The sequence below is a fragment of the Salvelinus alpinus genome, chromosome 13 (assembly GCF_045679555.1).
Source record: "Salvelinus alpinus chromosome 13, SLU_Salpinus.1, whole genome shotgun sequence".
Taxonomy (NCBI): Eukaryota; Metazoa; Chordata; class Actinopteri; order Salmoniformes; family Salmonidae; genus Salvelinus; species Salvelinus alpinus.
This window is the reverse complement of record NC_092098.1, coordinates 49,520,421-49,535,531: the sequence shown is the minus strand read 5'-3', so window position 1 is coordinate 49,535,531 and position 15,111 is coordinate 49,520,421. Positions and strand designations below refer to the sequence as shown.

General features: G+C 41.2%; 1 protein-coding gene across 2 annotated transcripts; it reads left to right on the top strand.

Moving 5' to 3' along the window:
* Positions 1–7,221: 7,221 nt before the first annotated feature.
* Positions 7,222–13,289, top strand: LOC139537853 (heterogeneous nuclear ribonucleoprotein A/B-like). 2 transcript variants are annotated; one of them, XM_071339701.1, is made up of 9 exons: positions 7,222–7,344; positions 7,798–8,024; positions 8,340–8,508; positions 8,618–8,776; positions 8,904–9,059; positions 11,368–11,476; positions 11,733–11,933; positions 12,025–12,110; positions 12,659–13,289. In XM_071339701.1, exons 2-8 carry the CDS (start codon positions 7,807–7,809, stop codon positions 12,093–12,095), a joined length of 1,083 nt encoding a protein of 360 aa, XP_071195802.1. In that variant the 5' UTR covers positions 7,222–7,344; positions 7,798–7,806; the 3' UTR covers positions 12,096–12,110; positions 12,659–13,289. The 2 variants fall into 2 exon arrangements, with proteins under 2 accessions (XP_071195802.1, XP_071195803.1); XM_071339702.1 differs by lacking the exon at positions 12,025–12,110 and having other exon boundaries at positions 7,240–7,344.
* The last annotated feature ends 1,822 nt before the right edge of the window (positions 13,290–15,111 follow it).

Here is a 15,111-nt window from a genome sequence, read left to right as displayed (position 1 = left end):
GTGGCCAGTCCTCTTCTGGCTGTGCCGGGTGGAGATTATAACAGAACATGGCCAAGATGTTCAAATGTTCATAAATGACCAGCACTTGGCTGCAGAACAGTTCAGTTGAAACTGAGCAGGAATTAAATACATTACAATCATTTTCTGAGAGTTTAACAGAGAAACTTTTGAATATGCCTATTAATTTTGCAGGATGTGAATGTAGTCTACCATTAGGAAGGCTGCTTGTGTTCTGAGCAGATATTAGGTACATGTAATGTCTGTCCTGACAGTATACTGGTATTACTGGCTGTGTGGAGACTGAATGGGGCTTTAATATCCCTGAGTTCTGGGCTCTAGCTATTAATGAGCTTGGTACCCTCCATCACCTGACTAATAAGCGAAGCTGTTAAGAGGTCGTCTATTTCTACCAACATTCGAGATGCTGCTATCCCACCTGTTTCTCATAATGGTTCTGTTCCACTCCTAACCAACCATAATGATATAAAAAAAAAAAACATTTTACAACCAGTACTTGAAGTTCAGGGTGGATTCAAAACGATAAAGTATTAAATGGCGCCACCTGGTGCCCGGATAGCAATTTACAGTAGATCTCACAGGGGAAGAGCTGAGCACACAGTTGAAGTCGGAAGTTTACATACACCTTAGCCAAATACATTTAAACTCAGTTCACAATTCCTGACATTTAATCCTAGTAAAAATTCCCTGTCTTGGGTCAGTTAGGATCACCACTATTTTAAGAATGTGAGATGTCAAAATAATGGTAGAGAGAATGACTTATTTCAGCTTATTTCTTTCATCACATTCCCAGTGGGTCAGAAATTTACATACACTCAATTAGTATTTGGTAGCATTGCCTTTAAATTGTTTAACTTGCGTCAAACATTTCAGGTAGCTTCCCACAATAAGTTGGGTGAATTTTGTCCCATTCCTCCTGACAGAGCTGGTGTAACTGAGTCAGGTTTGTAGGCCTCCTTGCTCGCACATGCTTTTTCAGTTCTGCCCACAAATTTTCTATAGGATTGAGGTCAGGGCTTTGTGATGGCCTCTCCAATACCTTGACTTTGTGTTCGGTAACCTATTTTGCCACAACTTTGGAAGTATGCTTGGGGTCATTGTGCATTTGGAAGACCTATTTGCGACCAAGCTTTAACTTCCTGACTGATGTCTTGAGATGTTGCTTCAATATATCCACATAATTTTCCTGCCTCATGATGCCATCTATTTTGTGAAGTGCACCAGTCCCTCCTGCAGCAAAGCACCCCCACAACATGATGCTGCCACCCCCGTACTTCACGGTTGGGATGGTGTTCTTCGGCTTGCAAGCCTCCCCCTTTTTACTCCAAACATAACGATGGTCATTATTGCCAAACAGTTCTATTTTTGTTTCATCAGATCAGAGAACATTTCTCCAAAAAGTACAATCTTTGTCCCCATGTGCAGTTGCAAACCGTAGTCTGGCTTTTTTTATGGCAGTTTTGGAGCAGTGGATTCTTACTTGCTGAGCAGCCTTTCAGGTTACGTCGATATAGGACTGGTTTAACTGTGGATATAGATACTTTTGTACCTGATTCCTCCAGCATCTTCACAAGGTCCTTTGTTGTTGTTCTGAGATTGATTTGCACTTTTCGCACCAAGGTACGTTTATCTCTAGGAGACAACGCATCTCCTTCCTGAGTGGTATGACGGCTGCGTGGTCCCATGGTGTTTATACTTGCGTACTATTGTTTGTACAGATGAATGTGGTACCTTCAGGCGTAGGCCTTGAAATACATCCACAGGTACACCTCCAATTGACTCAAATTATGTAAATTAGCCTATCAAGCTTCTAAAGCCATGACATAATTTTCTGGAATTTTCCAAGCTGTTTAAAGGCACAGTCAACTTAGTGTATGTAAACTTCTGACCCACTGGAGTTGTGATACAGTGAATTTTAAGTGAAATAATCTGTCTCTGTAAACAATTTTAGCAAAAATTACTTGTGTCATGCACAAAGTAGATGTCCTCACCGACTTTGTTTGTGAACAAGAAATTTGCGAAGTGGTTGTAAAATTAGTTTTAATAATTCCAACCTAAGTGTATGTAAACTTCCTACTTCAATTGTATGACACATCGCACCTCACTCAGTCTCAGATGGTTACAACACAGCATTGACATTATAAATTCAAACATTTATTTAACAAATAAATTGACGTACAACATGTTGACGTACAACATGTATTGTACGTCAACAGGGATTGGCTAAATCATGAATGTAAAAATAGCTACTAAATAGAGGAGAAAATGATCAAGTAAATTAACTTTAAAAATGTATTTGATAATGTTACTTTGCTGGCTACAATGTTTCAATTTGCTGTTGTGGCAAAATCAATTTGATTTCATCCCAGCAGGAATGCAGCGAACCAAAATATTCCTTTGGGGAAGCTCCCAAGCCATCAAGAACCACGCCTCACGCCATTGGCCGTTCGATAGCCACGCTTTCACCGCCGCGTTCGTGTCATGCCCTGACCTTAGTTCCTTTTTTATGTCTCTATTTTGGTTGGTCAGGGGGTGAGTTTGGGTGGGCATTCTATGTCTGGTGTTCTATGTTGTTCTATGTTTTGTATTTCTATGTGTTTGGCCTGGTATGGTTCCCAATCAGAGGCAGCTGTCTATCGTTGTCTCTAATTGAGAACCATACTTAGGTAGCCTTTTCCCACCTGTGTTTGTGGGTAGTTGTTTTCTGTTTTGTGTATTGCACCTTGCAGAACTGTTCGTTTGTCGCGTTTTTGTTCAGTGTTCGTATTTATTAAAAGTATTATGGACACGTAACACGCTGCACTTTGGTCCTCTTCTCCTTCTCCCGACGACATTCGTTACAGTTCGAGGAGTAGCATTCTGCCTGCCGCAGTGCCACTAACCCTAACCCTAGCTAGCTAAATGCCACCACGCTACATGTAAACTAAGCAAGCTAGTTAGCGGATTAGATATGTTTACGAGTAGAATTGCTTGTTTTCAGATACAGAAATAGAGCTAAAGTTGCATCATTGGCATGGTGGTTTTGACCTGGGTCCACCCTAGGGTCCCCCTCAGCCCTATGTTCCTCCTCAGCCCTATGTTCCTCTCAGCCCTATGTTCCCTCAGTACCCACTGAACCAATTTCAATCAAAATTGGCTCAAATGCTTACTCTCCAAATAATTTGTGTTGTAATCAAATTTGGCCTTGTTTGGGGACGGAGATCATTAGAATAATACCCAGTGTGCTTTGCAAGTGTTCATTTCCACATAACATTATTCATTTAGCAGACACTTTTATCACACCATAGTGCCATGGCACTTCTGATACCAATGCAGTAAATTCGGCGTCAAAAAGGGCAGGGTTAGGGAGTAACGGATTTCATGTAATACGTTACATGTAACGGATTACCAAAAAAATGAGCTGTAATCCATTACAGTTAAAGACCAGCAGCATACCACCCTGCATACCACTGTTGGCTTGCTTCTGAAGCTAAGCAGGGTCGGTCCTGGTCAGTCCCTGGATGGGAGACCAGATGCTGCTGGAAGTGGTGTTGGAGGGCCAGTAGGAGGCACTCTTTCCTCTGGTCTGAAAAATATCCCAATGCCCCAGGGCAGTGATTGGGGACACTGCCCTGTGTAGGGTGCCGTCTTTCGGATGGGACGTTAAACGGGTGTCCTGACTCTCTGAGGTCATTAAAGATCCCATGGCACTTATCGTAAGAGTAGGGGTGTTAACCCTGGTGTCCTGGCTAAATTCCCAATCTGGCCCTCAAACCATCATGGTCACCTAATAATCTCCAGTTTATAATTGGCTCATTCATCCCCCTCCTCTCCCCTGTAACTATTCCCCAGGTCGTTGCTGCAAATGAGAACGTGTTCTCAGTCAACTTACCTGGTAAAATAACGGTAAAATAAAAAAATAAAATAAATAAAAAGTACCAGCAAAAATATTGTAATCTGATTACAGATACTTTTGAAAAAATAGATAATAATTAAAAAGGATTACTTGTAATTTCAGAACGGATGTTTGTGGGGAAAACATTTCTGTTTCACGACATTCAAATAAGCATTGAAAAAGGCACAAGTTTAAGTTTTCCACCTGAGCAAGTCTGACCACAAGCCAGAGACCACTATGATGACACACTATGATGCGTTTGATGGATCGCTGGAAAAGAGCAGGAATAGGCTTTTGTAGGCTACAGTCCAAGCTACGTCTTCCAATGGTGCGACTGCTGTCAGCATCCAAAGATTATCTAACTTGAATAAAATCTTGGGGTAAGAATGACAGCAGTGGTGTAGCCTACGGGCGATACGTATTTCACTTATTATTGATATCTACATAGCGCATTGATGTGAATCACACTGCTGCTCTCTCATGTAGCTATTTGCGCTTTTTGGATTGTTGTGGATGGCTGTTCACAAATGTATGTTTATTTTAACTCAATAATGGTTGAATTAAATAAGTTTAAACTGCCTATCATTCGTTGTTTTTGCGACTAGTGGACAAGACCGTGTAAAATTCACTCTTACAACAGCTGCATAGTGTGGATCCCAGCCTATGGAATAAAAGGTTGAGGAGTTTCTCCCTTCTAAACTCCTCCGTAGTATTGTGCTCCACATACTTTCAAAAACAAGTTTAATTTAAGAAGACAACAAGTTTGGCTTTGTTGCTCAATCTAATTTGTGCTTAACATTTTTTTATTCATAGGCCTAATGGACATGTGCAAACTGGCACACTTTTGATAAACTTAAACGGCTGTAAATTACCAAGATATTGAAAGTCTCACCAACAAAAATGTAAACAATAGGCCTGTAGCAAATTCAGCATATGGCATTTAGCACTCTCTGTAGTGCTCAAAGCATGCCGTTCTATGAGAGCAGCGTTTATTTTTCAACTCGAAGCAATCAGCCCAATCAGTCCGCCATGACAACAAAATCATAAACAACAGAGAAGGTTAACTAGGAGGGGGAGTTGGAGAGGGACAAGCTTGGCTAGAGAAAGAGGTAATAAAGTATTTATCAATACTACAATGTAATTGTATTTATTTTTGTGACTTGCAAACCTGCTGTAAAATGAATAAGAGTTCTGGCCAAATTAGGAGAGGAGGCCAAGTAATTATTATTCCTCCTTTGCCATTATAGTTAGGAGCCAATGGTGGTCATTGGAGAGAGTGGAGATGGCTCTATCCGAGGGATCTGGACGGGAGAACTGAGAGGGCATCAGACACTTCTCTGAAGTATGTGTGGTGCCTCCACTCATCTCACTACGGTCTCTCTGTGGACCCACTCTCCCCAAGTAGAGCCCCACCAGCCACTATACTTTCATTTAATTCACAAGGTATTACAAACTGACCACAGCATTTAAGTGGCAGTCTTTCTTCAGTGTATTTACAATGACATAATCCACAGATTTGTGGTACATTAGTGCAGGAGTAGGAGCTTAAAAGCCCTAAAAAGGCATAGCGCCTCAAAGTACATAGAAGTACTTTATGTTTTGTGTGTGTTCTCTGTTAATAAATGTTTGCTCAGCCTACATGTTCCTACCTGTTCACATGTTTTATATATGTAATGTATACAATAACTACGTATTCGTTAACTGAAAACTATGTTATTGGCAAAGAGATTTGGAACTCTTTCTTATTGGTCTATTAACTAATTTACTGCCTGGTGAAATCACCAGGCAGACCCGAAACTCCATCCCACCAAAACAGGCTGAAATTTCAGGCCGTCTTTTCAAACAGCTCTGACACTAAAAGTGCATTTTCATAATTTTCACAATTGCACAGTATTATTCCAACCTCAGTGTGGATATATATATATATATATATATATGAAGTACAGGAAAATCACATTTTTGACTGCACTGGGCCTTCAATGTATTCATATTTTCAACACCTCAACCAGGAAGTTTATTACTAGGAGACAACTCAAGCCATATGAACTGATAATCAACAATTCAGATTTATTAAAAATAGATGAACATCATTGTTATGAACCACTTGTACAGCTGGCCCGCTCATTAGGCAGGATTAGGCAGCCTCTCATTAGGCAGGATAAGGAGGCCTCTCATTAGGCAGCCTCTCATTAGGATCGGTTTTGATTATCACATCCATGGACATTGATTTTTGGTCCGACCAAATCCAAATCTATCATAGACGTCTATGTTTGGTTCAGATTTGGTGCGGTCTGGACCAGCCAAACATAGACGTTTATAAATTACATTACATTTAAGTTACATTTTCAACTTTCATTCAGAACCGAAAATTTACCTGATTTCATCGTCCGGAAAATACGTATTTTTCAATGTCTTTAATGCCTTTTCAACATCCGGAAAAATATGTCTTTTCACCTTTCATTCAGAACCTAATTGGACCTAATTTCAACATCTGGAAAATACGTATTTTAGACTTTTCAACGTGATCTTAGTCTTTAGTCTTTTCAACGTGATTTTGCTTCTATTCTACTTTTGCAGGGGCGGTATTTTTTGGTCTCGCCTAGGGAGGCAGAAAGGCAAGGACCGGCCCTGACCACTTGCCTTGGGGGACATGGTAACTTTAGCAGGACAAAATGCAACTATACAGACAAAGTGGGAAGGGAAAGAGGAAGAGACATGACACATGTATCTAGAACCAGCAATTATATTTATAATCCAATTCGTTAGCTAGTTTGTCAGTTTACATATAGCATTAATTTTATTTAACTCGCTATCTGTCAGTCAATCGGAGCTGGCTGAATTTCTGCAGTCTTGCGACGCAGCCGGTAGCTAGCTAGCTACTTTGCCGCTTTGGATGCAGCAGACTGCCGGCCGAGATCAGCCAGGTAGCGATATAAATCAACAGTCAATCCAGTAGGGTGTGGAAACTATAGTCAGCTTCGATTGGTCAATCTCAACGCGATGTCGCGGAGTAATTCAATAAAATTCAGTTTATTCAAATGTTGGTCCTTCATTGAAAATGAATATGCTACCGTTGTTTTATCGCCCCCAAAGTGCTATGTGGATCTATTGTGAGCTTCCCCTTGGATGCGGCGGTGGAAGCGTTGCTGAGAGCCCATTGGCTATCGAACGGTCAATGTTTTGAAGGTTTGGGAGCTTCCCGGAAGAAATATTTAGGTTTGCTGCCAGGATGAACATCTCGTGTGAGTTGCGGTAAGTAGGTGGCACCTTTTTTGCAAAGAAGCCAATAGGAAAACACTTATCACGATGACAACGTTAGATACCCAATCTTGAATTACTTCTTACAGGAGCGCTCTCTTCCGGTAGTATAAAGATTGCCACGAGTTAGCTCGCCGAGTCGGAGAGTATCCATCTTGAAAAGCAGCCTCCGGGACCTTGCTAAATTTTAAACGGTAAGCGCCATTTGTATTTGTTTACCGCGCACGTATTGCGTTATGTGATTCAACGATTTATGTCACCCGCCATCAAGCTAGCTAAATAATTACCTTAACGTTAGCTATTACTAACTAGATTTGTCAAGTCAGGCACCACTGGCAGGCCGCGAACACTAACAGAATAACCAACTAAGTTAGCTAGCTGAATTGCTAGCTAGATCTGTTAAGCTGGTTTTTTTTTTTGCTGGCGTTTGAATTGTTTCTGTACAGTTTGCATGACTGCGTATGTAGTAATTCGAATACAAATCAAAAACGTTGGCGCAAAGTGATTGTGCTATCAATGGTACACGCTAACTAGCCAGAGAAGCCGGCTAGCCTTATGGCCTGCGTTAGAATGTGCACGATTGTCTACAACAAATGTAATGCATGTTAGCCAACAGCCAGCTAGCGTTTCCTTTATCCCCATGGTAGGTGATCACTATGTCTGACGACGCTGAACAGCAATTAATGGAGACCTCCGAAAATGGAAACGAAGCCGAAGAGCTGAATGGAGCAGAAGAATCCACATTACAGCCCGAGGCGGAGGAACAAGAAAAACAGAGTTGTGAGGAAGAGGCTGCTGTGGAGGAAGTGGACGCTCAGAACGGAGCTGCAGAGGGTGGACAGATAAATGCAAGCAAAGGCGAGGATGACGCTGGGTAAGTTTATGTATGGTTGTTTTACAAACGTTTGCAGCTAACGTTGTTATAATACGACTATCTTTTGTTTAGTCTTGGCGCCATGCCCGGCCCATTTGGGGGATGGGCTTCAACTGGCTAGCATTGTTACACTTATGCAATCGGTGTTTAAAGTTGCAGTGATACAACCGCTGTGGGAACTCCCAGTTTTATTGGCCTGTACAAGTTTGTAAGCCACAATGTGTGCTCCCTGAACTTGAATGAAATTTAAGTGGCTGCTCAGTTGTCAGTTCATGAGCTTTGTCCTCGGTCCTTACTGATCTGTGTTTCCTCTAGCAAAATGTTTGTTGGTGGACTTAGCTGGGACACTAGCAAAAAAGACCTGAAAGACTACTTCTCCAAATTTGGAGAGGTGACAGATTGTACCATCAAGATGGACTCAAACACAGGAAGGTCACGCGGGTTTGGATTCATCTTGTTCCAAGCGGCAGCAAGTGTAGACAAGGTGTGTGTTCCATGGGGAAGGTGACATGATTTTGATATCTTACATTTGTGGAAGTTGGGCTTTGTAGACAATTATTTATTTTTGTTGTTGTTGGGGGGCAATCTTAAAGGTTCTTGAGCAGAAAGAACACAGGCTAGATGGACGACAGATAGACCCAAAGAAGGCTATGGCAATGAAGAAGGAACCAGCCAAGAAGATCTTTGTTGGTGGTCTAAATCCAGAAGCCACAGAGGAGACCATCAGAGAATACTTTGGAACCTTTGGGGAGGTTTGTCACTGTCCGTCTATCGTTCTATGATGACCTCTGCATGACCCTCCTGTGTTTCAGTAGCTATGGATTTTCCCAGTGTGTTTATTAATTTGTCTCTTTTCCAACTTTTTATTTTATTTTTTAGATTGAATCCATCGAACTCCCAGTGGACCCCAAATTCAAAAAAAGGAGGGGTTTTATCTTCATCACGTTCAAAGAAGAGTCCACTGTTAAAAAATGCCTTGAGAAAAAGTTCCACAATGTGTGTGGAACTAAAGTAACAGATGGAAAGGAAGGTCTTGTATGTATATGTCTTTATTTTTCTACTTACTGTTGGTGGACATGTGCATGCTGGGTGCATCCTATATCAATTTGGCTAAGCATCCTTTATGTGTGAAATGCTAACTTGTTTAATTGAAATTTTGTTTGTGCATAGTCTTCATTCCCTGCTGAAATGATTTGGGAAATTGTCACGCACCCTGGCTTGAAATAATGTATCGGCACTAGGGCTGGGCGGTATACCATATTTTATGATATACCGGTATTTGAATGTTTGGGTTTGTTAAATGTGATATGCCATGTGTAATGTCAATTTGTATAGTTTACTTCGCTACTTGAGTCATCTCTCTGCTCTTTCTCTATGCCACTTTCCACACAGACCTAGCCCCGCCCCCTGTCACTCAAGGAGTACATTTGATGTTTCTCAACCACGAGACGCTTGCGTTCCGTGTACATGGTCCATGCAACAATGTTGATGACAACGCTGTTTTCACTTTGCTTCTTATTATAGAACGCTAGTGGATTTATATTGACACTTAGTTTGTTTCTTACATCAGCAAACATAGTTTCTTTTCTTAGCAAGTTGCCCTAAATCTTGAGATGCTAATTGTTAGCTGCTAGCTAGCTAATAAATGTACGGAGTCCGCGCAAACGTAGCTAGCTAATACAGCCTGATAATACCAGTGATGGTGTACACCTAAATCAGCATGTTTCTGCAACAGTATCTTCTAAATCAAAGAGGAATATACAAAGCAAGAATGCTAGCTACATGAAGTAGCTAAGAGAGAACATGCAATATAGCCAACGTTTATAGGGTCCCCTAGGAAATACTTATCAACACTTTAGTTCCTACCCTGTCACAATAACTCATCCCTGGTATTTTAATTCGTTGCCGTCTCAAACACTGTATTCAAAGTGCCCACTTGTTTTTTAAACTATATAATTAGAATAGGCTATTTCCATGATTCCAACATTTTTGCTCTAATTCGCAAGTCAAATCGCAGTTGCAACATTTGGTTAAAAATAAGTCCTAGATTATTTGCCCATATCGCGCAGCCCTACATGGCAGTGTGGAAATTCTCAATTGAGCAGTGGTGTAAAAATACTTTTAAGTACATACTTTTTGGGATATCTGTACTTTACTATTTTTGACAACTTTTACTTCACTACCTTCCTACAAATACTGTACTTTTTACTCCATACATTTTCCCTGACACCCAAAAGTACTTGTTACTTTTTGAACGCTTAGCAGGACAGGAAATGGTCCAATTTACACACTTGTGAAGAGAACATCCCTGGTCATCTACTGCCTCTGATCTGGAGGACCCACTAAACACACTTTTTTTTGTTGTAAATTATGTCTGTTGGAGTGTGCCCCTGGCTATTTGGTTTGCTTAATATAAGGAATTTAATATAACCAAATACTTTCATACTTTTACTCAAGTAGTATTTTACTGGGTGACTTTTACTTGAGTAATTTTCTGTTAACGTATCTTTACTTTTACTCAAGTATGGCAATTGGGTACTTTTTACACCACTGCAATTGAGTGTAGGAAATGCAGAAATTATAAAAGTGTTGAAATTTGTTTTGGTTGAAGGTGAATTGAACTGTATAAAACAATCAGAATGGCGAGCCTCATTGAAACCACTTAGACTGTATGTTTCCACCCTAGGATCACTCACTACTCATAAAGCACCCTAGGATCACTCACTACTCATAAAGCACCCTAGGATCACTCACTACTCATGAAGCACCCTAGGATCACTCACTACTCATAAAGCACCCTGGGACCCTAGAAATGATAAGTGCTGAAATTTATTTAGGTTGAATTGATCAGTATAAAACAATCAGAATGAAGAGACCCCTTTAAACCACTTAGAATGTATGTGTTGCCACCCTAGGATCATTCACTACTCATAAAGAAAATGTACAACTTTTTTATTATTCAAAAACTAAAAATACCCCATTTATATATAAATACCGTGATATATTTTGGCCATATCGCCCAGCTCCAATCCGCACTGACATTTTCATGTTGCATGCAAGAGTTTCAGACTTGTTTGCATGGTGTTAAATTACTAGAATGCTTCGGTTCATCAATTTGAACACATTTTCTTATTTGAATTTCAGAATTAAGTTTTAAATGGATTGTATTGACATTCAGTGTCCTCTGACTGAGATGGGGGGTCCAGTGTGAGCTTTAAGCTAAAATCAATGCTTCAACTTAAGATGTGACTTGTCTAAATAGCCCTAGCATGTTTGTACTCCATGCTGTGATTTTATCTCTGCAGCATCTGTATAATTAAACATTCTCGTTTTGTCATCCCAGTGTGAGATCAAAATCGCCCAGCCCAAAGAGGTGTACCAGCAGCAGCAGCAGTTTGGAGGCCGTGGTGGGGGCAGCTATGGAGGAGGCCGGGGAGGCAGGAGCCGTGGTGGTGAGTATTAACTCAACACTGAATTTTTTTGTTATGAGTGACCAGGGCATAGAGAAGGTCTGTGTGCAATTGGTTCTACCTGCAGGTAGACATTCGGGTCTAAGGCTGCAAGATGGGTGTGGTACTCAAGGCAGGGAAGGATCTGAGAAATTGGATTGCTAATTGGCATCTCTGGACTATCAATATATATTTAATTTTTGTTGTGAAACTATTTTTAGTCTTTGTCTGACTTGGAACCACATTTTGTTTCCCTCAGGCCAAAACCAGTATGGCAACCAGGGTTATAATAACTACTGGAACCAGGGCTATGGCAACCAGGGCTATGGCAACCAGGGCTATGGCAACCAGGGTTATGGTTATGGTGGGCAGCAGGCCTATGGAAACTATGGCGCTTACGGCAACTATGACTACTCTGCTGGATACTACGGAGGTGGCTATGGAGGTGGCTATGACTACAGTGAGTATACAGACCTCTGGCAAGCGCCTACCTGATTTATATGACTTGTCTTTGCACAGAAGCACTCAGTCCTCTCTCTCTATTCCTGCAGACCAGGGCAATACAAGCTATGGGAAAACTCCAAGACGTGGAGGTCACCAGGGTAGCTACAAGCCATACTGATCTCATGTAGTGCAGGTATGCATTTTAGTGCCTTGTAACATTGTGGTCCTATATATAGCTGTTAGATTTGTGGCATTGATGCCAACAATTCCTTGCCACGATTTAGTCTGGCCCAGGGGAAAGGCTATTGTGGATTAGAATGAAATTATCCACTGTTCATCAATTGGATTTAGAAAATACCGTTCTGTTGGGGACAGGAAACTTTGTTTTAAAAGTACACAACCTCAAACCCTCAAATTTGTCAGCATAATCTGCATCGAAGATGCACCCCTACAACTACACTACTGGATCATTAAGGGTTGATGTTGCGGTGGACCATGTTCAAAACAATGTTCTAGAGCGGGAGATGGGAGACGATCTGCTTAAAGATGCACAGCAAATTTAACAAAATGTCTGCCGTTTCCCTTAATGCTATGCTATGACCGATCTAACCAGCAGCATTGGCTTCCTAATCATCCCCTTCTTGCATGCTTGTTGCTCTAGCTGTTTGCTCTCTGATGCAGGGTGGTGGGGTTGTGTCATAAGTGGTGTGGCAACAATTCCCTTTTTCTCCTCTCTTAAAGGACTCAAGTAATCCAGATTTGAGACTGGGGTGCGGCAGTGTGCAGGACTTCATTCTTTCCTTTGGGATGACAGACTTGAACTCCACTTGTACAGACCATCTGAGGAACTGGGGAAGCAAATGTCACTTTTCCAAGTTTTTTTTTATTTTATCTTTTTTTTTTTTTGTCCACATTTCCAGAAATGGAAGTGTAATTTTTACTGTACTTTTTGGTACCTTTGAATCTAATGTATTGTATGGTATTTTACATGTCGACTGGATTTACATGCGCATCGGAAGCTGTCAGAGCTTTTGAAATAAAGCAATTTTGAGTAATTTTTTTCTGGTTTCTAGATTACTTTATTTTCTGACTGCAAGTGACAACAGGACTTTCAACAAGGTATTCGGTGTAGGATTGGCGATCATGTAAAAGGGATTTATCTGATTTCATTTAAGATTGTCTCTAGAAAATGTCTGCTTGTAGATGGAAGCAACCAATATATTTTGGATTCATTTTAATTTTGACCTGTGTTAAGTGGCATTTATACATCTAGTTGATGCTTAAAATATTGCAAGGGGGTTGCAGCCCCTCTGGAATTTCATTCCACCAGTGTCTTTGGCAAATTGTTAGAAATAAACATTTTCGTTTATAATTTGTGTCCATCTCTGTTTTAATGCATAACTTATGGAGACTGTTAGTGTTAAGTTCATCAAATGGCTAATTTAAAATCCTCTTGTAAAGTATTTGCGCTTTTCCAACTGAGGTTGCTGACACGTTTCAGCATATTTAAGTTAATTAGGTATTTTTGAACATTATGCTTTCATTTTATGGCTGGGTTTACACAGGCAGCCCAATTTTGATCTTTTGCCCAATAGGCAAAAGGTCTGCTCTTATCAGTCAAAACACCAATAAAATATTTAAAGTCATATTTGGGCTGCCTATGTAAATGAAGCTGTACACATTTGCAAAACGAACACACAACTTACATGTAGGCGACGTGGACAGTAGTGCTTTGCAATGGCAGACTAAGTGTGTTAAAATTCGTTGAGTGTCTTGGAGGTGCATGTCAGCTCTACAGCAAAAAAAAATTCTACAACGGGAATTACCTCTAATCCTAAATTCCCACCTGTTAGTGTTCTGTTCTACGTGATTTAATTGCACAACTGGTGTACCAGGTCTAAATCTGTCCCTGATTAGAAGGGCACAATGGGGGAAAAAATGAAGTGGAACTGGTGTTGTTGTCCATAGTTGAGTTGATGGGTTCTACACTATCCAGTGACAAATTGCCTGTGAAGCGTCTCACATATTATACAGACTAGATCAATTGTATTGAACATGGTGGCATTCTATACATTTTTATGTTCTGGAATGTTCAATTGAACTGCAACAGTACGGTACTGAATGACCAGTTGAACAATGTGGTGGGGAACATGGTTCGCATAGCCACTGCCCTTTAAATGTCTACTGATCTGTGTTATGTTTTGTGTGGAGCCCAGGAAAAGCAGCAGCTAATGGGGATCCTAATAAAAATACCAAAAAGGTCACTCATTGCTTCAAGCCACACCCAGCAAACGTACCTCAATAACTTTTTGGGGAAACTTGTCGTTCGGTACTAACCGTTCTGCAACAGAGCAAACCAATACACCTCATGTTCTTTCACGGTGCAGAAAAACTTGCGGGAATTTTAGTCTCAGCCTGGTCCCAGATCTGTTGTCTCCAATAGCCTGGTCCCAGATCTGTTGTCTCCAATAGCCTGGTCCCAGATCTGTTGTCTCCAATAGCCTGGTCCCAGATCTGTTGTCTCCAATAGCCTGGTCCCAGGTCTGTTGTCTCCAATAGCCTGGTCCCAGATCTGTTGTCTCCAATAGCCTGGTCCCAGATCTGTTGTCTCCAATAGCCTGGTCCCAGATCTGTTGTCTCCAATAGCCTGGTCCCAGATCTGTTGTCTCCAATAGCCTGGTCCCAGGTCTGTTGTCTCCAATAGCCTGGTCCCAGGTCTGTTGTCTCCAATAGCCTGGTCCCAGGTCTGTTGTCTCCAATAGCCTGGTCCCAGATCTGTTGTCTCCAATAGCCTGGTCCCAGATCTGTTGTCTCCAATAGCCTGGTCCCAGATCTGTTGTCTCCAATAGCCTGGTCCCAGATCTGTTGTCTCCAATAGCCTGGTCCCAGATCTGTTGTCTCCAATAGCCTGGTCCTAGGTCTGTTGTCTCCAATAGCCTGGTCCCAGATCTGTTTGTGCTTTTGCCTACTCCATTATCAAGCCTAACAAGTTGGCAAGAGAGCAGACACTGAATGGCACACAGGCTAGCCACTATTCCATGTTTATTGAGCTGCAGCTGCTAATCTGAGGTTCTGGGAAATGTAGAAGACTACATCTGAAGAGGAAAATATACTGGTTTTGATCTTTAGGCCTGTAGTGTACTTTAATTTGAGGACACATCCTGTTAAAACATGACAATGTAAGAAAAACAAAC

What these genes read in the sequence shown, in the direction of transcription:
- LOC139537853 (XM_071339701.1), top strand. Translation starts at nt 7,807, where the DNA reads ATGTCTGACGACGCTGAACAGCAATTAATGGAGACCTCCGAAAATGGA. An exon ending in GGGAGGCAGGAGCCGTGGTG is followed by an intron (nt 11,477 to 11,732) that starts GTGAGTATTAAC and finishes TGTTTCCCTCAG; the next exon opens with GCCAAAACCAGTATGGCAAC. An exon ending in TGGAGGTGGCTATGACTACA is followed by an intron (nt 11,934 to 12,024) that starts GTGAGTATACAG and finishes CTATTCCTGCAG; the next exon opens with ACCAGGGCAATACAAGCTAT.